The sequence below is a fragment of the Pezoporus flaviventris genome, unplaced genomic scaffold, assembly GCF_033815535.1.
Source record: "Pezoporus flaviventris isolate CSIRO_AGI_PZ_B2104156 unplaced genomic scaffold, CSIRO_AGI_Pfla_v1 ptg000002l, whole genome shotgun sequence".
Lineage (NCBI taxonomy): Eukaryota > Metazoa > Chordata > Aves > Psittaciformes > Psittacidae > Pezoporus > Pezoporus flaviventris.
This window is the reverse complement of record NW_026892550.1, coordinates 24,556,822-24,580,390: the sequence shown is the minus strand read 5'-3', so window position 1 is coordinate 24,580,390 and position 23,569 is coordinate 24,556,822. Positions and strand designations below refer to the sequence as shown.

The following is a 23,569-nucleotide window of genomic DNA, read 5'->3' as shown; positions in this document are numbered from 1 at the left end:
TGTTTTGATTTGTGAACCATGGTAGAATGTGAACACATTGGTAACACGTGTGATTTGTGAACACATTGGTAACACATGTCCTTCCAGGTGATGGTAATTCTGGTGCTTTTCTTTCCTTTCTTCCAGGTGTGTTAGAAAAAACATGCTTTTATTCAAATGGAAGTGAGGTCCTCACAGTTAGTGGTGACATTGAAATATCTGGTGATCTTTTGACGAACATGGCTGAAAACAGTTCCAAGACTGATCCCACAATAGATCTCAGCACACAGCCTTCTTCCTGGACCACCATGCCTTTATCCCATGTTGACCAAATGAAAAAGAACTCAAATATATTTAGAGAGACTTTCCAGGAAAATACTTTTGCTCTTGCAACTCAAGCCACAGTGCTCAATCCTCCACCTACATATGATGCTGCTTTGGCAGGGGGTTCTGAAGACAACACCCAGCTCTTTGCCACTGTGGAGGAGGCAAGTTTGTGGTCTACAGATGCACCCTTTAACAACACTGAGGGGATGACCAGTCTCCCAGTATTAAATCCTACCCATCCATCTATGTCACAAAAAATGGATCAGAAAAAAAGTAAGTTTATGTTTTATTTGGCTCTGTAATTCTGACTCAAAAAATACAGAACATAGCATTGGCATGCTTCCTAATGTGTTCCCATGAGTTCTAAGGAATGTGTCCATTCTGATAATTTATTTTGTTGTGAGCATTCTATGTTGCAAGCAACTGGTTTCTTATCAGAACATTTGATTGACCCTGTTGAGGAAGATGCAGTAAATTCTTTCAGGTATGAATATTTACAATATGTTCTTCAATTGGTGTAGTTGCAGACATGTACCAAGGCTGAAATGAGTTATGGTAGATAGCTTTCAGTTTGTGAACTGAATTTGCTATGTTTTTTTAAAATTAGGTATGTGACAAGTACCTTCCTGAACTTGAGATGTAATTGCAGTTATAACTTTTTCAGTGTTAATGGCTAAATTCTTCTTGATTTTGAAGCAGTTTCTTTACGTAGCAAAGAAGTTCCAGAGATGTTTCTGAGAATTATAATCAAAATGTGTAGAGAGAATAAGAGAATAATGCGATCAGTTTGGTGGTTTTATTTTGCTTGGGGATTTTTTTTTTTTTTTTTGGGGGTTGTTTTTCATTTGTTTGGGTATTAAAGTAGGTGCATTTCATTAGTGCTGTGGTAATTCTATTGATTCATCAGATAGTGAAAGATTCCCTGATATTGTTTTGCAAACAACTGAAATGTTGGGGTTCCATACTAAAATGAATTTGTTTCTCTCAAACTGTGTATCATTTTGCAGTTTCAACATACTGTGTATCAACTGCATATCAAGAGCATCCTTTTTGCTCTTGATCCCAGCAGAGCACAAAGGAAAACTTATTCCAGGTCATAGAGAGATCAGAAATAGATGAGGTAGCCACTGATCTAGAAGTGGCACGCTCTAGTAAATGTATTTTTTTCAGTTTCTATAAAATGACAATGAAGAGATGGTATCTGACAGTGGTGATCACTTCTGTAAGGCCACTGAATTACATGTTACTTTTAGGAGCAGGTCTGTGTGTCTTTCCTCTGGATTCTGTGTTCCACCCATCCCACCATTAAACAGGCAGATAAAAGTTGGTAAACAGCTGTTACATCTTTTTCTTGTTCTTCCTGGACTGAAGTAAAAGTAGGGAAAACTTTTGGATAAGACCTTATTGAAAAAAAAAACCAAAACCCTGGTATACAGAAGAGATTTCCCTTTGACAGCATTTCAGTGATTTGTTATATTTTTACTCAAATATTAGCTTTCAGAAATAATAACTTACTATTAATCAGTGACTTGTCAGTGTTTTCTCTGTCCTGTAGGCCATAGTGGCTCCACAGGCTTTCTGTAGGTTCTGTTTGCTAAATAATTTTTCATATACAGATTTCTCTTATTCCCCCCCCCCCCCGCACTCTAGACTCAGAATGTGTATATAAATGCACACATATATCCTATTAGTGATTCATTTTTTAACCTCTTTTAGTAACTTGGTTTATTATCACCATGCCAAGGAACAGAGTACAACTGTAGTGTGCTGCTACACTACAGATACTTCCAATCGATAAGGTTTTCCATAATTACTGTAGCAAAGGACACCTCAGAGTTGGTGGCATGATGATTAATGTTGAGCAAAATTGTAGGGCAATATTCTGCCTGTTTTTCTTAACTACGTCATATTTGATGTGTTGTGGTGTCTGGCTGCTTCTATTCTAGAAGACTGTGCCTTTGCATTGCAGTCTTAGTAACTGGGTAGATAAAGTATAGATACTGTGTAAGATTCAAGTGTTTTGCTTCTCTATATTCATGTAGACCTTGCTTTAATTCTGTGTGTGGATAAAATAAATAAATAAATAAATTTTGGGGATTCAGAAGAATTTGATCTCAGAATAGCTATGTGTTCCCATGGCTGTGCGAGGCATGGAGGACTAGAAAGCAGGGGAATTTGACTAGTACATAGGGCTCCTCACTATGTTGTTTGTCCTGGCCTTTGCAAATCAATGCTCATCGTCAGTCTCTTTGATCTTTCCCACTAAGCTTTGCTACTTGGAGAGACCTCTGAAGAAACAGAGAACATGGTCTGGGGTCCACATAAACTTCTTAGGTGTTCTGATGTGGAGGGAGATGGGGAATAACTGGGAAATGAAATCAAAATAAACTTTGGAATAGTGAGATTGGAATAGCTTTTTAGAGTAAGAGGGATTTTTTTGGGACAAGTAAAGCCTAATGACCATGTGGGAATGGTGGTAGTAGATCAAATTAAGTCTCTTGCTTAGTGTCTGGATCCAACTTCAATGATTAGTGTATACTTAAAGTAAACAAGGGCTAGCATACAGAGACACTTCAGCATTATATAGTAGCAGATTCCAGTTATCTCTAGTGAGTCTTGATGAGCATTTTCCCATGAACTTACGTAATCATTTTTGAACCCATGTAAAATCGTTTGAGCTTTTAAGGTGTATCTTAGAAGGAAATTAATCTCTGAATGAAGTGTGAGGCTGATGTTCCATCATCAATGCATACTAGCAGATCATCCATCAGTACAAGTTTCATCTGGTTCAAGTATGGGGAGGTGAATGCATTTCTGTTGATTTAGTGAGCATGCATAACTTGGACTTTATGCTGTTTTTGTGCAGGATGTTAAAAGACAAATGATATGTCATACAACATAGAGACTGCCAGTGCAAAACAAACCAGACAAAATTCTCTCAACATATTTCAAATGGCATTCATGTAGGTATAATGTTTTTGGTCTGGTGTTAGCATCCCTAGAACTTTACAGGTGAACCACAGCTTCAATAAAAGACATCAGAACACATTAACAAGAGAAATTATAAACATTCTGACTATATGGTAGTCACTCTAGACTTTAAAATAATACAAGTAAGAGATTGCTGAGTTACTAACTGGAGAGGAATGAAATTTGGCGCATATGACATCAATTATTTAAAAAGTCCTTGAAGCAGAAGGAAGTTCTTTGGCAGAAATTCTAGTACAGAATAGAATAATAGGTAAATGGAAATGCACAGTAAGGAAGAGATGAAGAAGTTTATTTTCATTTTACAAGGGAAGTGATGTCTTACAACTCTGTTAAGAGAGTTCTTTGAAGGAGTCACTGAAAATGCTGGTTAATACAACATACTTGGCTTTTCAAAACGCTGTTAACGAGGGTCTTCACTGAGAAGGCTGAAAGCCATTCTTCTCACAGGCCAATTGCTTATTAAAAGACAAAAGGAAAAATAAGAATGAATGGTTAAGCTTCCCAGTCAAGAAGATTACTGATGGAGTCTTACAGGGTTTTCTGATCTGGAAAAATGGTGAATACTCAACAACCTATCTGCTAATACAAAATTAGCTGTCTTACAATAAATAGCTGGGAATCACATTAAAGTCTCATAGTGGAGAGAGGGACTGATAAAATATTTAGATGATGGTGCCAATAGGCACAAAAGAATGCTGGAGGGTGGGGAGCAACCCTAACTCTATGCAGCACAATGCTGGACTCTCAGCTAGCTTTGCCACCAAATAAACAAAGACCTGATGCTTTGCTGTGACAGCAGTCTGGCCCTGTGGCTGTCAAGAAGGCAAAGAGGGTGTTGGGTATTGTCCTGAACTCCGTGAAGAGTAATCCAGAAAATTTCATTACATCAGTGTCTAAGGTCAGAAAGATAATAGAATTGTGAAAGGCACATAGTGAGCAACCAGACCTGTGAAGGCATGGAATTTCTTAGTGAGAAGACACTAATAGGAGGAAGACAATGTTTTCCTCCTGGAAAACAGCTGGATAAAGACTGAGCGTTGTGGCAATTACCCATACCATTTTGAGTGTCCTAGTGAAATGGAACAGGGAACAGTTAGTCACTGGGTTTAATTGTATTAGTAGGTGCTTTTCATTTGGTTGGTTTTTAGTGTTTTTGTGGGTATTTTTTTGTTATTGGACAGTATGTTAACACAAAAAAAAAGAGACAATGTGGAACTCATTGCCATGGGATGATGAGAAAACCAGAAAGTATGAAAATGCTTGGAGAACTTGATGAGGGGTTGGTCTATTGGGGCCTTTTAAACACAATAGTCCAGTGACTTGTGAAAACTCAAGATTTTAGGTTGCCAGAAGTTGTTATATTCCTAGGTGGTTGTTCCTTATACTTGCCCTAAATTCTAATGCTGGCCCCTACCAGAAGTCAGCTTCCAAGATAAATGTATCCTTCTTGTTAGAAAGCAAGTGAAGGAATATGTTTTTCTTGTTGAGGGATTTGAGTTTGCATGACTTCATGTTGAAATGTTTTCTGAAGGCATAGGCCATGGTCCTAAGTCACTAGGATCATTCATGGGAGAGTTTTCTGATAGCAAAAACATCAGGAAAGGGAGTCTTAGGTGAACCAGTAGGTTCAGTAGTATATATTCATGGAATTAAGAAATGCACAGTAATATTCTGTTCATCTGTCAGTCAGTGCTTAACAGGAAAGGGACATACACTAAATAATAATTACGTTAAAGAACAGAGGATATTTTGTCAAGATAAATATCAGTACAGTTTTATTGGTACTCTTCTGATCTTTGAAACCAAAATAGTCTGCAGTTAAGCAGTAAAGTGGGAAACTGACCAGGGGAGTGTATGAGACTGAGTGGGATGTTTTCATTTCAAATGAAGCAGATTCCCTGTTTTGTAATACTACTGATTTGGGGAGACAGGAAGAAGGAGACAGAGTGAGGGCTGACATTCTTCCTAGAAAAACATCCTGTAAACTAATGGAATATGCACTGGGACAAGAGGTATTGGCATCTGATTTTGTTTCTTTCACTTATTGCTGTGTATGCATATGTATATTTAATATCCCTTTTCTTTTGTGCCAAGTCTCTCGTACTTTTCTCCAAGCCCCTTGAATTTCACAAAGAAAGTTTCAGTGGAGATCTGTGACAGTGCTCCAAACTTAATATGAAAAGGAACATGAGCAAGCTTGATCATTTTCTGCAGTACCTTTCTGCATTTGACATCATCTGAGGGAGCGCAGGAACAGCACTGGGCCTATAGACCTTTCATTGGGAAAGAGCTGAGTAAGGAGCAAGGTAGATAGAGGTAAGGCACATGTTTTTTCCAGTTGCAGGTTATTCTGAATGTACTTGACAGAGTGCTAGAAAAGGCACGCATCCTGAATGAACATGGGTTTGGTTCCTGTTCAGTTCCTGCCTGCATCAGAGGACTTGTTGGATGTTTCAAAAAGCATAGGATTTATGTTTGCTTGTTTTGTCTTTTACTTTTTTCATAAATGGCAAATATTATGCGGAAGACCCTTGGGTCTGTTCACATTTCATACGCACCTTTGAAACAGAGCAGTTGAATTTATTTGCAATCCCTTGCTCTGCCTAGAGGTTATCGCTGTCCTCTCTGTCATTTAGCTGTGTTTAATTCAAACATGACATAACCTCTTTGTCTCTACCCAGCATTTCTTACTTTGTGTTTGGTGTTCTGCCACTACTATAATCTGCAAAGAAATAGTCTGGCCCAGTTTTCTGTTTAGTAGAAAAGAGCAGTATGAGGACCACTGGGGGGATAGCTGGATGGGATATGTCCATGTGGCATGGAAGCAAGAAATTCCCTGGCTAGTGCTGCTCCTAGTAAAGACTTTTTTGTTTTTTCTGCAGAAGCTAAGGTATCCAGTAACTGTATCCCAAGTCAAACCATAGGCTTGCATCTCCCTAGTCCCCAGTATTTCAAGCAGTGACCTAATAAATCACTTTGTCTTCTAGCTCAGTTTATGTTTAATTACTCATACAAGTTGGAATAGACCCAAGTATATGTGAAGTAATAGTAGTGGTAGACCCATGGTAGATCTTTATGGGTATTCTTGTTCTAAAAAAAAAAAAATTAAAAAAATTCACAATGTTAAAACATGATTTTCTTCTGAAGGGGAAAATGGTTTTGGTTTTTCATATTACCACAGAAGAACACAAACAGTGGTCTCCTAAGTCCCAGGCTAGGAATTTAGCTACTCAGCTGTGGTTTTCCATGCAAATGCAAGCATGAGTACATCAATACGGTAACTATTAAATTTGTTGGTGCTTGAGTTCATGCTTGAGAGTGCTTTCTAGCAATAGCTTTGGTTTCTTTACCTCGCCTATGCCTACATTTTCTCTCAAAATTAAATAAACAAAGGGAAAGAGTGTCTCCTAAAATTCTGGCAACGCAGTCCTCATTAAAAAAATAATCACTAGAGCCATTCAGGCTTTCTTGTCTAGCAGAAATTTAAAATTGAATTTGCAGTTAGCATGGCAAAATTAGTGACTTAGAAGAGAAACACGTGGTGAATTTTCACTAAATCCAATAAAGAGACTAGCTTTCATCAGTTTGCTTGTTCTACCATTGCTGTTTCATATGGATGGATGGGCATAACTTGGTAAGTAAATCATTACGTTTCTGACATATAAGATGGATTATCTGAAATACAAAAGATTCTTAAAAGTCATTACTCTCTATTTAGAATTGTCATGGTTTATAGAGTGTAATGATGGCCCTATACCCAGGACAAGAATATAGAGAGATTTTCCACTATAACTGAAGTTTATAAGGAAGGAAAAGCTTGCTAGCTTTTATCACCTTGTGCATTGCTGTTCTTAGGTAACTAAGTTTGCAAAAAACTTCAAATGCTTGTGTCAGAATTGTAATGGGGTTGCTAGCACTTGCATAGATTTACCTCTTGCTAAACTTACGATTTCAATTCCCTTTAATAAATTCATGAAGGAGTCATGAAGGAATATTGCAGCTATTCTGTGTGTAGATTATCATCTTCCCAAATGCCATCTGTATAGGGTATTTAACAGACCTCAGGTATCTGTTGGGATTAATACCGTAATGAGTACTGTGAGTAACTATCACACTGCCCTTGTACATCTGTCTGTCTTTACCCTTTGGCCTCTCAGCAGTGTGGTTTACTTTAGAGTGGGAGATCCCACTCTTCATTAGAGACTGTAGTGATAGGACGAGGGGTAATGGGTTAAAACTTAAACAGGGGAAGTTTAGGTTGGATATAAGGAAGAAGTTCTTTACTGCAAGGGTGGTGAGGCACTGGAATAGGTTGCCCAGGGAAGTTGTGAATGCTCCATCCCTGGTGGTGTTCAAGGCCAGGTTGGACAAAGCCTTGGGTGACATGGTTTAGTGTGAGGTGTCCCTGCCAATGGCAGAGGGGGTTGGAACTTCATGATCTTAAGGTCCTTTCCAACCCTAACTGTTCTATGATTCTATGATTCCCTCCTTGGAAATAACTACAGATTCAGCTTTGTTTTAGTCTTTAAATAATGTGTGTGTACTTCTGGGGTTATGCATCTGTGTACCTTCAAAACTTCAAAGAGCAGAAGGATTTTCAGCTTTACGCCTTTTATGCATCCATTATGGTTTTTTACATCTTGTTGCTTGTAGTTTAAACAGATGTTTATTGTCAAAATTGAACTGTGAACTGACCAACAAGCTAAGCAAGATGTCATATGTTTAGCCTCATATGAAGCTTTCAAGGACAGGAACAATGAAGCAAGGAATGTCTTAAGATAATTAGCTGAGAATTGCAGCCACTGACTTCCTTTCCAGACCCATCAGCTTGTCCAAAACTATTAAATTATTCATGTGATTATGTCAATAAAAAGATGATGTTAATACATGTTTTAATCTATGTTGTGATGGATCATTTTGTTTCCAAAGGTACATCTTGCATCTGGTAGCAACGTGATTTTTATGTTTTATTAAAGTTGATCTGCCTTATGCTTCTGCATCATCTGTAATGGATTATAATAGAGTGCAGCCAGGTGTGGGTATAGAGCCATCATTAATATAAAATGGTAAGATAGAAACTTTTGTCCAAAAACTGGAAGGTCAAAGAACTGGTACAACAGAAAGGGATTTACAGTCACTGTCACTTTTTGTATTCATATGAAATTCAAGAACAACATAATGAGTACCATCATTTAAAATCATTACAGGGATGGGAATTTGAGAAAGTAATAAATAGCCCCAAACAGTTAAAGGTTAATTTAGCTACTAATCCATGCATAAAATCTGTCTTTCTCACCTTTATTATTAGTGGTAATTAAAAAAAATCCTAATGATACTCTATAATAAAATAGCAGAAATTCAGAATAGAAATGAGGAGAAGCTTTTTCACTGGATGGGTGGTGTTGCCCATAGTGGCTCTGGGATCCCTATCCTTGGGTGTTTCTAAGGCTTGGCTGAAGTCATGAATGACACTGTGCTGGTGACAGCTCACTTGGAACAGCAAGTTGGCTAGAGACCTCCAGAGGTTACTGGAGGCTACTCCTTCATCCAGTATTTCTATGATTATAAGGTATAAAAAAAATATTTGAGCTTAGGGAGTAAACAATGAGCATTTTGCATGGTTGAAAAAAATTTTCCCCAAATGGAAAGCCCATTTATTTCTTTCACATAATTCCATTAATGAATACAGAAAGGTTCCTTTAATGCTCTCCTATAGTTTATTGTTTAATTGCCAATGTTAGAGAAAAACAACAAGTTTCCCCATGAAACTTAGGACAAAATTATCTCCAATCCTGTTAGAAAAGGTAAAGCACTGTGTTTGTTTGATTTTTTTTTTTTTTTTTTTTGTTTTGTTTTGAACATAACAGTATTGGTGCATATTTAACTGTTATCAATCAAGCTAGCAGTCGTTTTCATGTATTGAAAACACATTTGTTAACCCCCCCAACACAATAACAACCAACCAAAACCATCTGGATGCCTGCCTAGGTCCTGTGGAAGCTACCATTTTTCTATTGCATTGTGGATTTTTGGTTGTCTGTTTTACAAAGCCTATCAAGAGGACGAAAGTCATGCACATGTTTTAAAACAATATCAAAATCCTGTCCAACCTCATATGCTATGGAAAGTAGTCTCCAAGGATAACGGTAATCCTAAAATTTATTTAATTTTGTACCTTTTGTTTTTTTAATGGTAGGTTCTTAGAAATATGTCTCCAATTTCACTAAAGAATCCTGTAATTAGGAAACGACTAATCAAAATACCAGATGTGGAATACAGGCCAGCTCACACCTCATGGGGAGTAGGTGTTCAGACTCGGCTTCAGCTAGTGAGCTTACCTGCTCTCAGCTGTGACTGCCTAAGGATTAAAAAAGCACCTTGGTGAAGGAAGTGGGGCTCCAAAAAATGAGGTGGCTTAATGAAGAGTCTTGCCTTTGGTCAGGAGAATAACTGAGATAGAATTTATGACTGCATTAAGCTCTGAGCAAGAAATGTCTGGTGCAGACTGGATGTGGTGCTCCACTGTACAACAGCTGGTACAGATTGCATTAAAAAAAAATTATGATAACACTTCAACTCCTGTTCTAAAATAAGAGTTACATTTCCCTCATGGCTAATCCCCAGTCTGTGACCTGAGGGATAATGAATTGTTTTTCTCTCTACTGCAGGTGGTCAGTAGCCTTATCACCCCTCCTTTTGGTGCCTGTGGAGCACAGGGGGAGCTGAGAGTCATTCATTCCCTTCAAATTGTACAATTCATTAGCTGAACAAAGTTAAATGCAGAACAATTGTTCTCAGCTAGTCTTGGAGCCTGACTTCTATTTCAGATCTGTAGATGGGGTTTGCTGTACAAAAGCTTGTTTTCCTCCTTCCTCTCCTGCTAAGAAGGTGTCCACATTCTCTTTGCTCAGAGCCCAACAGTTTTGCATGCTTCTTTTTATGCACTGGTATTTGCTGTCTCCTGGATGAACAAACTCAGCTCTAACACTGCCTAAGGCACCAAAGTTGTTTTAAAGGAAATGGCAAGCATAGATGGTTGAGAGGAAGCAGTATTTTGCCATTGCATCAGTTCAGTTGTCTTGTGAAATGTTTTTCTGAATCTGTTGGTTGACCCAAGAAAAGTTATGACCTTCTGTTAGAAGCTTATTCTGACAATAACTTGTTTGTATCTTGAGGCTACCATGGCTGTTACTGAAGCATGAGAGCCCACAGTAGACATGAGTGTGTCAAATGTCTACCCAAGTGTAAATGTAACAAACTTAGTACTATTCCTCTTGAGGTTATGTCTTTGTGCTGTATTGAAGCTGTATAAAGATGCTCCTATTAAGCCTTTCTTTAGGGATTAATACATTACATTTCATGGGTAAAGTGCTTCTGATAAATTGGATTTCTGAAAATCAGCAGGATCATTTATGCCCATAATTACCTAAAATAAAAGCAATTAGTGCTTTTACTCAAATGCATCTTAATTCTTGTCTCAATTTTGCAGTGTAACGTAGCTCTAGCAAAGGAAAAGATTTAGTTTTCATAAATTGAAGGGAAGGGGAAGCTTCTTTTCACGTTGTTTTTCCATCCTATCATATTTTTTGCATTTTGGTACTGGAGGTATTGCTGTTTGCAAACACTTTCTTTTACACTGGCTACCAACGCAGTGTTTACCAAAAAATTTATTGGCTGTGGTAGCAGTCTTGAGAGAAACATTTGTCAGCTCCTCAAGGACATTTTGGTGTTGTCAAGAGAGATGGTGTTAGAAATGGGGCGCTGATGTCAACAGTTTGTAATATTGCACTTTCCCAACAGTGAGGAATTGAGTATTACCGTTGTCTTTTCCTTCACCTCCTGACTGCTTAATAGATGCTTGTAGGTGTGAGCTTTCTATTTCCATGGTGTAACTAAGTAGTTTGTCAGCTGCAAAGGAAATGAGAAGTGTCATGGAAGTGATGATTCTATCACTGATGGACTTGTTCCTATGCTAGTTGGGAATTAATCTGTTTTGGTTTTGGCAGTTCTAGAAAGGCAAAAGCTTCTTTTTATATCGAATCACTGTTGTTGCTACAAAATTTGTGGAATTTTTCTTTTATGTGAAATTTGGTTTTCAAAATGCTTTAGATGACTCAAAGCTTTGAATGCCAAACTGGCATTAACCATAGGTTAGTTATTCTAAAAGCAAGTTCTTATAAAACAAAAGACATGCTGAACAAGCTTATTTAGCTTGACTTTGATTTTGATTTTCAGAGTCATCAGGAATTTAAAGTGTATGTTACCAATCTTGATTGTGGCATATTTAGCATTTTTTAATGGAGTCCAGTCCAACACAATTATTTAACAGCACAGACTTAAATGCAAGTAGGTCTTCTTTCATCTGTTTAAAAAGGAGTCTTCTCATTTTGAGCAAAATATTGTATAAACCTAGTAGTTTTAAAGATACCTTGCAGTGTCCCAGCCCTTGACTGATATACATGCTTTCTAAATATAAATAGGATAAGCCATCTTGTTCTGTATTTTTCTGTGCTGTTATATCATACACATTAAAGCTTAGGTACATTTCAGCACAGATATTGAGAATTTACTTACCCACCAATGGCAAAAAAATCTTTAAGTTATCTAGCACTTTGTACTATATAATTTCTGGGTAATTACTGGTTTTACATATTCATTCGACTTAACATAGAAAACCCAAACCCTTTTATTCTCAAAGTAGATACATAAGCTAAGTGGGCAATATTGCTGTGGATTGACCTTGGCTGGCTGTAGATGCCCACCCAGACACTTTCTCACTGCCCTTCCTCGACAGGACAGAGGGAGAAAATGGGATGGAAAAGTTCATGGGCTGAGATAAAGACAGGGAGATCAGTTACCAATTGCCATCACAAACAAAACGGACTCGACTTGGGGAAAATTAATTGCTTGTTGTATCGACAATTAAAAATAGAGTTGGATGGTGAACAACAAAGACAAAAACTAAAACCCCTTCCCTCCACCCTGTCCTCCTTCCCAGACTCAACTTCACTCCATTCCCCATTCCTCTACCTCCTCCCTGCTGTGAACAGCACAGGGGCGATAGGATTGTGGTCAGTCCATAAAAGCTCCTCTTTACTGCTTCTTCCTCCTCCTGTTCAATGCTTTTCAGAACTGCATGTCTCATTTTGGATATCCAGTGAGAAAAGTTAAAGTTTGATGTGGCAGTCTCAAATATTCAGTTTAGTGCTTGCAATATATAGGCAAATAAATTTAGGAACACTCTTTTTATTTGTAACGTTTTCATTAATGTACATGATTTTGAACTGCTTATAAAGCAAATGCTATCCTCTCATTTAGATAAGTGTAGTTTTGGAAGGATGACTATGTACCCTGGTTACATCAACTGTTTAGCATGTTATTTAGATAAAAATGCCTATGCAGTGTTTATATTCTAAGTGTTTCAGCATTCCAAGTGTGAAAATTTGGAACTGAGAAGTGACATAAAAGTGTAATGGTTCTTTAGGCCTAAGCTAATAGTTTAACATGCACAAACACCAGTTACAATAAATTTTAAAATAGGCACAAATGATTTCTTTCCGAATAGCTTACACCTTCATAAGTACTTCTAAAATTATTGTGTAAACAATTTCTTACAAATCTTATCTAAACCATAAGCCTTTAAGTGCAGAAAAGTTGGTTGAAATCCAAGTGGAAGAAAATAACAAAGGAACACCAGCAAGGTGGGATGCGTTGAAAGGAAAATTGCACTTATTGTAATTGGACTCATTATTGAAATGCAATATGTGCTCATAAGTAATGATTGTTATGTCTTGGATGGGGAGAAAAGTATATGAAGAGGGACATACAAGCTTTATCTGAAAACACAAGATTGTAGAAATTACAGATGAAGCTGACATTGTAATGCAGAAAGTGAAGGGGAGGTAAAGATGGAAAATGAAAGGAAATGTAATTACATGGGAGGTTAAGTCATATAAAAAGTACTTTCCATTGCATCCAGAATAAGAGAGATTCTGGGGAGAGGACAGCAGGGGTCTCCAACAGATGGCAAGAATCATTCAAATGCTGAAGAGCTTGAAATAGTTGGAGAAATTAAATGCATTGTCTTGCTATTTACAATGGCAAATTTAGGACAGATGTCTAAAAAGACAAGCATTTTTAGGAGTCTTGAAGGGGGAAGCAGAAAAATTAAAAAAAAAAAAAACCAAACTTTAACTGGCTGATTTAAAACCAAAGCCAAGTGAAGTGGATCCAACCTGAGAGTATGAAGAAAACCGAGTTAATTTGACTAGTGTATTTTGAGCACTATGGCCAAACTGTGGAGTTTCTTTATTAATTCCAAGTTATGATTCAAAATCTGTCCTGACACAAACACCTGCAGAGTGGCCAACAGAGTACTATTTGGAAGAACTGAAAATTTTATACTGAAGGAAATCATACAAATGATCCAGAGATGTTAATCAGACTTGAAAAGAATTGAAAATTTCAAGGTTTCTTAAAGCTTTTTCTTTCCACAGCTTGATTTTAGTTTTCTGTGTTACGTCTTCCTCCAGTTTATACTCTTATATTCAATGTAGCCTGACGCAGACACTCATAATGATTTTATCCTGTAGGAGGAACTATCCAAAGGACTCGATTTTGTTACTGCATCTTTGATGTGTCCCAGTCTCTTCCTTGTTTCTATGTAGCCTTCCATGCAGAAAGATGATCTACAGTTTCCTCTTCCCTTGGGCTTCCTCTCACAACTCCACTAAACTTTTTCCATATGACTCTGAGTCCAGTGTCTCTATTTAAGTTCTGGTTGGTTGGCATGGGGTTTATCTTCACTGTCACAGGCACCTTTATGCAGTGTGAAGCACATAAAAATTATCCAAATATGATGTGGCTAAGGGGAACCTGGGCTGGATAAAGGTGTGATTTAAAAAGACAGAGCAACAAAGCATGAGGCAAAACTAAATTTCCTTTGTAGAATTGTTTCAGTGCTTTCGATTATTCTTTCATGTTACTTGAGTTTGCAACTAAAGAATATTTTTTATCAGACTATGGTGTGTTGCCCTTAGCAGGCTGCCAGCTACCCACCCAGCTACTTCCTAATGTCAACAGGACAGTGGGGGAAGAAAACAAGATTGGAAATCTCTTGGGTTGAGTGAAAGATGGGGAGATCACTTACCAATTGCCATCAGGTATGAGACAGACTTGACTTGGGGAAAATTAATTGTATGTATTGCCAATTAAAAGTAGAGTTGGATGGCAACAAAACAAATGCAACAAGTAAAATATCTTCCCCTCACCCCAGCCTTCTCAAGCTCAACTTCAGTCCTTCATTCCCCACTTCTCTACCTCTTCCCTGCTGTGAGTAGGCAGGAGGATGGGGAATGGGGTTGTGGTCAGTGTGTAAGTTCCTCTCTGCCGCTTCTTCCTCTTCACACTTTCCCCAGCCTCAGTGTTGAGTCGCCGCTAGGGTGACTTTTCTAGCAGTAAAGTGTGCAAATAATGAATGGAAGGGGCTGAGAATGTGCTTAGAAGGGAACAGTCACACAGCGTACACGCTCGGCAGCCAAGCTGTCCCTTGCGGGACGTTTCCACGGAGTTGTGGAAATCATATTTTCAAGCTACCATTAATGTGAAAAAATTGCAGACTACACTTTTGTTATGAAATAGGTAATTTTAACTCCTCATACTTGAACTGAGGAAAGAGTTTGTAGAGTTGCCTGCTGGGTGGATTCTGAAGGATAGAGCCTAGTTCCTGGCGTTTATTGGAAGTGTGTCAGAAGAAAATTGCTTAGAGGGGCACTTTCCCAAAGTTATGGAGAAAACATCTGAAATGCAATATCAAATGTTCAGTCCCAAGTGGACTGTACATGAGAACTTCATTGCTGGAGGGAGGCCAAGGAAATCTGTCCATCTTTTGTTTTAATTAAAATAAAAAATGTACAAAGATGTCATAGCAAATTAAAAGAGGTATCAACATTTTTGAAGACAGTAATGAGTTTTAGAAAGATGTTTTGCTGAAAAGACTAGATGCTAAGTAGAATGCAGTGCTTCTTTGATCTGGAGCTGAAGTCCATGATAATCCAGATATTCAATGGCAACAGGACAGAGGAGATAAAAAAGGCGTTCTGTACAGTCATATGACTCACATACGAGATTGTGAAATCAAGCAGAATCACAAGATTCTTTTAAGGTCAAGAGAACATGGCAACTTGGGATTGGGACAAAATTCATATGCTGAAGGTTATTTCCACATTAAGAAGTCTGCAAACTGCTGCTTTAGGCAGCAGTTAGACGACTTTCTAAGTTAGAATGGGTGAGTTTGGTTTTGCTCTTTTTAATGGGATTCTTAGAAATTTTTAAGACATTTTAGGATTAAAGATGTTGGTAGAGTGTGATAAACACAAATCTCTCAATTTACATGAATGTCAGAAAAAAACCCGTATAATTAGGAGCCATGCTGTTCTGAGTAACAGCTTTGTTCACATTATTCCCATTTGTTGTTCCCACCCTCCAGGTATTGCCAAGACTAGTTTATATTTAATGAACTGTTACTAGAGAAAAGAAGTAAGTTGAGGCTTTTCTATGTGTACTTGCATTTACCATCTTCACTGGGCTGTTTCCTGCTTGGTTTGAAAAATGTTTAGTACTAGTACGTTATGCCACCAGTCAGATTAGTATTCTGGCACTGAAGGGCCACATAGTTCCTAAAATGCATTCAACCTGTACATATAGAGCAGAATTTAGTAATTTGGTAGAATAGTTATGCATTTTGAGGTTTACTGCATTCTTTTATTATATCTGTGGCAGGTTTTGAGTGTAATTACTCAGTTTTTCTGTTTATTTTGGGGGAAAAAATACCCTTCTTCATACTGAAATATATTTTTCCATAATTTCTCTTTCTTTTTTTTTTTTAAATGAGCAGTAGGCTCATTAAATAAACAGTTCCTTTTCCTTATTTTTCTCCTACTTGCCTTACTATGAGTGCTGTGTCTGTATCCCTGTTTGCCTCTATAAAGAGCCATTTGGCACTGAGCAGACTTGCTTGTCTGAAAGGTATGTTCTGTCTGTCCCTTGCTATTTGGCTTGATGCAAGAATTAATGGAGGGACTTATTTTGTGCAAATGATTGGAATAGAGAATCTTTGAGTTTTCTCCTTATCTTGGTTTAAGTAAAACAACCTTGCTCTGAAATAATGTGTCACTCAAAGTATGACCGACTTTCATGGTTGTATGAAACTTAAGAGGTTCTGGGCAAAGTGTAACAATATGTGTGCCTGCTGCTGGGTTAGAGGTCTGTGGGCATCTTAGGAGAGGTCTGGTACTCCTAAAAGATCAGTTAGCTCTGGAGAACTGTAGCTCTTCTTTGTCAGGATTGTGTGGATTTTGAAAGGTCTAAAGGAGCCCACACATGTGCTATGGCAGGGACTATTTCGCAATTGTGCCTCAGGAGATATGCGATGTTTTTGTGAATCGTTTTGTTGAAATTTTGCTTGTGTAAGCCCTGTGTGTCCCCCTTTCCTCCCCATCCCCCAATTTAGGATAATTTGATTTATTTAAATAATTTTAGTGTGGAGGTTATTTGTTTTGTTTTTACATGTGGGAGACCCAGAATTTTGTTTGAGTATCATATTCCCTTATCTCAATGGTTTATGAATGTAGTCCCTGCATCAGCAAAATAATGTAGGCAAGAGATAACTATGGAGACGTTAGCAGTTTAAAGAATTTCTGCTTTAAAAGCCTCAACATTTGTAATCTAAATCAGGACTTTTGTATTTTCTTGTTAAGCTTTCCCCAGCAGTAAAGGTGTTGCTTAAAAAAAAAAGAGATAAAATCTTTGCAGTACAAATAAATGGCAACGAATTTGTTCAAGTACAAAATGTAATGCAAAAAATGGAGGGAGACTTCACTTTGTAATAGCACGACAAGGTACTGTGCAAAAGTCAAAGTTAAAGAGATGGCATCTTTTAAAAGAAAGCTTTGTGATTCTGAAGTGAATTTCCTTTCTTCCTTTCCTTCCACCTTTTTTTTTTTGACTTTCCCCTGAAAATCTGTTCTAGTCTTACAGCCTAACAGGTAGATCTGGTGCTATCCTGGTGATATTTCTCAAAAACAGCTGTAAAACTTCACAGCCGAATTTGCACTGAAAATCGTTGGCATGAGGTACTAGCTTATAAACACTTCTGAAAACTGCACCCTGTGGGCTTGAAAATCTCTTGATTTCTCACCACTCTTATGCTGATCTACTGGCATTTACTTTTAATTCTAAATGAAGAATTTGTCCCTGAATTGTATGGAAGAATGTGATTCCTGGATGAGCAGATCCGTTAATCACTGTGGTGTAGGAGTGAGAAGAGATTGTAGCAGAAAATAGGCACTACTGTTGTTAGGGTTTCTTGTTGGCAGTGGTGGCAAATGGGAATCTTAACATGGAGACTTGTGGACATAGTCTGAGCTTGACTAGAATGAGAGATTTGCTATTATTTTAGCAGTGCAAGATCAAATTCCCTAGATTCTGTTGAGATTTTGGGAAAGGGAGAAGACAGGGGAGGAACTTTGAATATACTTGTCAGGCACTGAAAAAAATAGGGATTATTTTTTACCATGTCTAGACAAAATTTGAAACCTACTTTTTATTATCTATCCCTTCAAGGATATTGCATCTTGGAAAAGCTCTAATGAAATTTTTCTTAATTATGCTTTACTTTCCCTACCCTTATGTCAGGTTGTATTAGTCCACAGATATCAGCATTTGCCACTAGAGCATTTAGGCAGTGACGACTCTGTCTAGACTGAAAGTGAGGAAAAGGCAGACCTGCTGAATCCTTGTAAACAACCCACACAATTCTTGGAAGAAGCCAGTCCCAAAATGTCTGATGATGGAAAGAATCTACCCCATTTGGTGCTACCTGTGTCTGGTTTGCTCAGATAGTAATAGGAATGCTAAAGCTTGAATGTGCTTAAGAGTTTTCAGCCTTCAGAAGGCTAGAGTTGGGATGGTCATTTAGCGTGAGTTTTACAGTATGACTAGTGGCAGTCTGGTCTTGCAAATGAGCTGACATCCCTGCTTATTGTAGATTGTGGATATGCTCAGAGTGCAAAAAAAATTCTGCTGGAGCCTGACTAGAGAGCTTGGAAAGGCCTTCATGAAGTAGGGAGCTGTCATAAATATTAGATTTTAATAGTTTATTCTTGATGACAATCCTGAATTTGATTTATGGCTTGTGAAACTCACTCAAGAACTTTGTGCAGTAAGTTAACCTGCTGATCACACAGAGCTGAGAGACCTACTGCTCATGGTCATTAGCAGAGAAAGGCTTCTGTGGTAGGTCAAGAATGGGACAACAGTTTAGGACAGATGTTGGTGTTCAACCTGTAAAATCAGATAATTTTATGTTGGAAGGATAGACAAGAAAGACTGTGGAGGTACAGCCATCACCTTGGTGAAAAAACAGGTAAGCAAGCTGATGATTTTGGTAGGAAAGCCAGCTGTAAAGTAGAACGGTAGCAAAAAGAGAAACTTTATGAGAGCACTGAAATCAGAGCAGCTGATTAGCCTTAATTTTTTTGTATGACTTCCATTCTTAGTTTCAGACAAAGTTGGCTGCATCCAGGCTATTCTTATGGTGTGTTTGTCCAATTTGCGTCAAAGAAATTAGTTTTGTGTTATTTCTAGTGTGTTTTTGTAGATAGTCAGAGGATTGTGAAAATATCTAAGTTTATTTGGTTTTCCAAAGTAAGCTACCAGATTTCTCCAGATTGCTTTTTCTTTTTTTTTTTTTCTTAGATACTTATTTTTGGACAGTATTATATCATCATTATGGAACGTAATCTTATCTGTGAGGTACAGGCATTGCTTATATAGTATATGTAATGACTAATCAATTCAATATGTGCTTTGAACCACCTTTTAATTGGCAATACTTTTGTTCTAAATATATTGTTTTGATTTCACAGGTGCCTGCATAAGTATCACCAACAGTCAGTGCCAAATGCTGCCATATAACTACACCACTGTAACTTCAGTTCTTTCCATTGTCAAAAGTATTGAAATGGAAAAGTTCCTGAAGTTCTTCAGTTATCTCGGTCGTCTCAGCTGCTATCAACACATCATGCTGTTTGGCTGTAGTCTTGCTCTTCCTGAATGCATCAGTGACGGTGATGACAGGTATTTGGGAATGAAAATCAGTCAGTGACTAGAGCCAAGTGTGGTAAAAAACTCTGTCTAATCAGACAAGGGGAGATCCAAACTAAGCCTATGACCTTCTCATTGCAAAACTCCTGTCTGTCAGACATGTCACAATATTTCTGCCATGGTAAGCCAACTGCAATAGAGTTCTCTTAGAAAAAATAATGCCACTGTATGGAATAAAACAGCAGTATTAGGGCAGTCAGGCCTATTTTCTTAAAAAAGGCTATCCAGAATCCTTGTACCTCATTGCTCCAATCTGTATGATTCAAAATGGAATGCTTTGTAACAACATTAGATATTTATAACATTGGCATAAAGTGTGGCAGCAGTTAATTAACTTCAAATTTTTTTTTAGTCTTTTCCTCAGAGAAGTTAATACTAAAAATATGTTCTATGACACTAGATTAGCAGAATATATTCAGAGTGACAAACTGTTTTGGAAGCTTAAGCATGTTTCTGTTTCTCCATTTATGTAATTACACAGCATTACTATCATATGCATGCACTTTTTTCATTAAGCTTGATTTGGGAAAAGGATCAGACAGTTTAACAGTGCTAAAGTCAAAAAATGGCACAAAAAGGAAAAAAGGGAAAATAGAGATGGTAGATTTCTTTCTCCTTATTTCCAATTTCTTCACTGTGAAATTCAGTGGAAGGGAATAAGGCAATTGAATAAGTGATTCAATTAATATAGCAAGAATCAAGATGCTGGAAGCTGTGCAGTTTAGAAGGGACATGATGCTTATGAAAAATGTTCTATGAGGTCTAAAATATAGTTGCCAATGAGAATGACGATCCCACTCCAGGCAATATATGCCTGCCATTCCACTAGAGGGTAACGATGGAATGAGGCTGACCATTAGATGGGCTGAGCTGTTTAATCCAAATGCACCTGTGTGCCTATCTTTGTTAGACTACTGAAAACTATTTTCAATTAACTCTGTTTAATTCATTGCATGAGTAATTATAGCCCCTCTGCTCTAATTCAGTATTAAAATTGTTCCAGTTAAAGAATCTGGTAACATACAGCCTTAAGCTACCTGCTGTTTCTCAAAATTATAGAACAAAACAAGAAAAGTGGGTTCAGGTAATAAATTGATGCATTTTAATGTTCAGCAACAGAAGAGACCATTTCTTGTTTGCTTCACTTACTTGGTCTTGTTTGGAATTTGACTTCCACAAACTTTTTGAGAGCGAGTGGTGTGTGTCAAATGTGCAAAGCTCATAAATCAATCAAAGTTGTGAAAGGATAACTTTTTTACCTTTCCTTTTGCATTTCTTTCCTGAAGAAATTTTCTTGCAGGGCTTACATTATGACAACTACTTTGCTAACTTAAAAAGGATAGAAGTTAAACTAATGTTTGGAACATACAGGTTTTGGTCTGGTTTTGAGTGGCAACCAAAATAATTTGAGATTCAGGAGTCAGAGGTTTATTTTTGTTGCCACCATCTCACCAACAGTAACCTTGTCCCATTAGTTTCTAATGCCAAAGCTGGAACTGAATTCCCATCCTGGTTTAATGTTCTGGAGGTCACAGTGATTCCCTTAGTTCTTACTTTACAATGTCGGTTTGTTTTGTTTTTTTTTTTTTTTGTGGAAACTGTTCCTGCCTCTTCAGGCCAATTGGGAAGAAAGTCGAAAGTGAGACTGTGAATGATGCAGGATTATGTTAGAATCTGATTTCACTTTGAGTAACCCTCTGTCTCTAGAGTGTGTCAAGGGGGATGCTGAAAATGTAGACTGAGTAGCAATCACTGGAAGGACCATAAGGGTGGATTGATGAAGTGCTGGTTTTTTAAATCGAGTTTGCTAAACCTGAGTTGTCCTGGTTTAACTTCTGCTTCTTTCTTTAAAGAGAACACATTTTCCTGTAGGAAACTGAGTGATTTTCATGATTACTGTGTTTCTTGTAGCATCCAATTATTGCAAGCAAAGAGATGCATTTCAAAGCTGAGAATAATGATTTTTCAGAAGTATCATATCTGCAAAAAGTAGTTGTTTAACACCTTCCTCCTCTTCCCTCCTTCACCCTTCCCCAGATGAGTGAGATCTGGAGAAAACTGTTGGTATGAAAGGCTCTTGGTTACCTTGTACAAGTTGAGTGCAGGTGTGAAAGTGGAAGAGACAGGCCTGTTTTAGAGAGTAGGGGAATCTGAATCTGGGAGGTAGAAACATACTGAAGGAGAAGAAAAGCCACTGTGGAAACACCATGATGTTAATGCATGGGGGTATGACCATATGCTGTAGGCCTTTTTTGGGAACTATGTTTGTTTTTAACATACAGTATTACAAAACGTACACCAGCATGGAGAACAGCTGTTACTGACATTGTCTGGTTCCTCCAGACAGTTACAGATGTTTCATTCTAATTGCCACTGCATCTTTGATCATAATTTTTCATCTATTGATACTACCTTCTTTTAAGTATTGTCAAGGGCAACTGTGTTGACAGCTGCAGCCATAGGAGCAGTAATTACACATTACAAGAAGGAAAGTTACCAACGCAAATCCTTGGCGTCCAGTGTGTTGTTATTAAATAGCTTTGCTCTGATGTTTAAACTTGTGTCTGTTTCACATTTATCTTTTATGTGTTTATAAACATTGTATTCATTAACACTTGAAAGAGATTACGTTTCCAAGCAGAGCATCTTCAGTGTTTGTGTAACACAAAGTGTAGTTAGGTACTGGGATTTCTGAAGGCTGCCACAATACTGTTGCTCTTAAAAATTGTTATTCTGTATCTTACTGCAGTGGAAATCCTGTGTGACAGTAAAAATACATTAATATTAAAACATATATTTCATTCCGGCAACTGGTCGTACACTCAGGCAGCCCTGCTCTTTTAAGAAATTATGCAACAGTACCTTTAAAATACAATTTTCAATAAATGTGAAGTTTGAAAATACAGCTAAAACCTCTGTGAGAATGGAACGTGGAAAGTTAAAGTACAGTGAGACCTTTTGCTTGCTTATTACTTGCTCATAATTTGGATAGTAAGAGACCTTTTTTTAAGGCATTATTAAGCTTCTTCCTTCTTCGGTGAATGGGTGAGATCTTTCCAGCATGACTTCAAAATCAGATTTTAAAAACTTGTCTTAACACTTAATACTGTCACATTAATAGCTAGGGAAGCCAAGACCAAGTAAGATCATAGAATCATCTAATAGAATCATAGAATAGTCAGGGTTGGAAAGGACCTTAAGATCATGAAGTTCCAACCCCTCTGCCATGGGCAGGGACACCTCACACTAAACCATGTCACCCAAGGCTCTGTCCATCCTGGCCTCGAACACTGCCAGGGATGGAGCATTCACAACTTCCCTGGGCAAACCATTCCAGTGCCTCACCACCCTTACAGTAAAGAACTTCTTCCTTATATTCAGTCTAAACTTCCCCTGTTTAAGTTTTAACCCGTTACCCCTTGTCCTGTCACTACAGTCGCTAACAGAAAGTCCCCCCCACCAGCTTCCTCATAGCCCTTGTTCAGATACTGCAAGGCTGCTATGAGGTCTCCACGCAGCCTTCTCTTTTCCAAGCTGAACAGCCCCAACTTTCTCAGACTACTTTCATACAGGAGGTGCTCCAGTCCCCTGATCATCCTCGTGACCCTTCTGGACTTGTTCCAACAGTTCCATGTCCTTTTGATGTTGAGGACACCAGAACTGCACACAATACTCCAGGTGAGGTCTCACAAGAGCAGAGTAGAGGGGCAGGATCACCTCCTTCAACCTGCAGGTCACGCTCCTCTTGACGCAGCCTAGGATATGGTTGGCTTTCTGGGCTGCAAGCGTACACTGAAGCTGGCTCATGTTCATTTTCTCATCGACCAACACCCTCAAGTCCTTCTCCACAGGGCTGCTCTGAATCTTTTCTCTGCCCAACCTGTAGCTGTGCCTGGGATTGCTCCGACCCAGGTGTAGGACCTTGCACTTGGCATGGTTAAACTTCATGAGGTTGGCATCAGCCCACCTCACAAGTGTGTCAAGGTCCCTCTGGATGGCATTCCTTCCCTCCAGCATATCAACCGAGCCACACAGTTTGGTGTCATCGGCAAACTTGCTGAGGGCGCACTCAATCCCACTGTCCATGTCAGTGACAAAGATGTTAAAC

General features: G+C 38.1%; 1 protein-coding gene across 2 annotated transcripts in view; it reads left to right on the top strand.

Annotated features, from left to right (window-relative positions):
• Positions 1–23,569, top strand: part of CORIN (corin, serine peptidase) — a 144,298-nt gene that overhangs the window by 28,251 nt on the left and 92,478 nt on the right. For both annotated transcript variants that reach the window (XM_061472008.1, XM_061471999.1), the window contains exons 3-4: positions 127–579; positions 19,224–19,434. In XM_061472008.1, the coding sequence (XP_061327992.1) occupies positions 127–579; positions 19,224–19,434 (664 nt within the window). The remainder of the gene's footprint in view (positions 1–126; positions 580–19,223; positions 19,435–23,569) is intronic.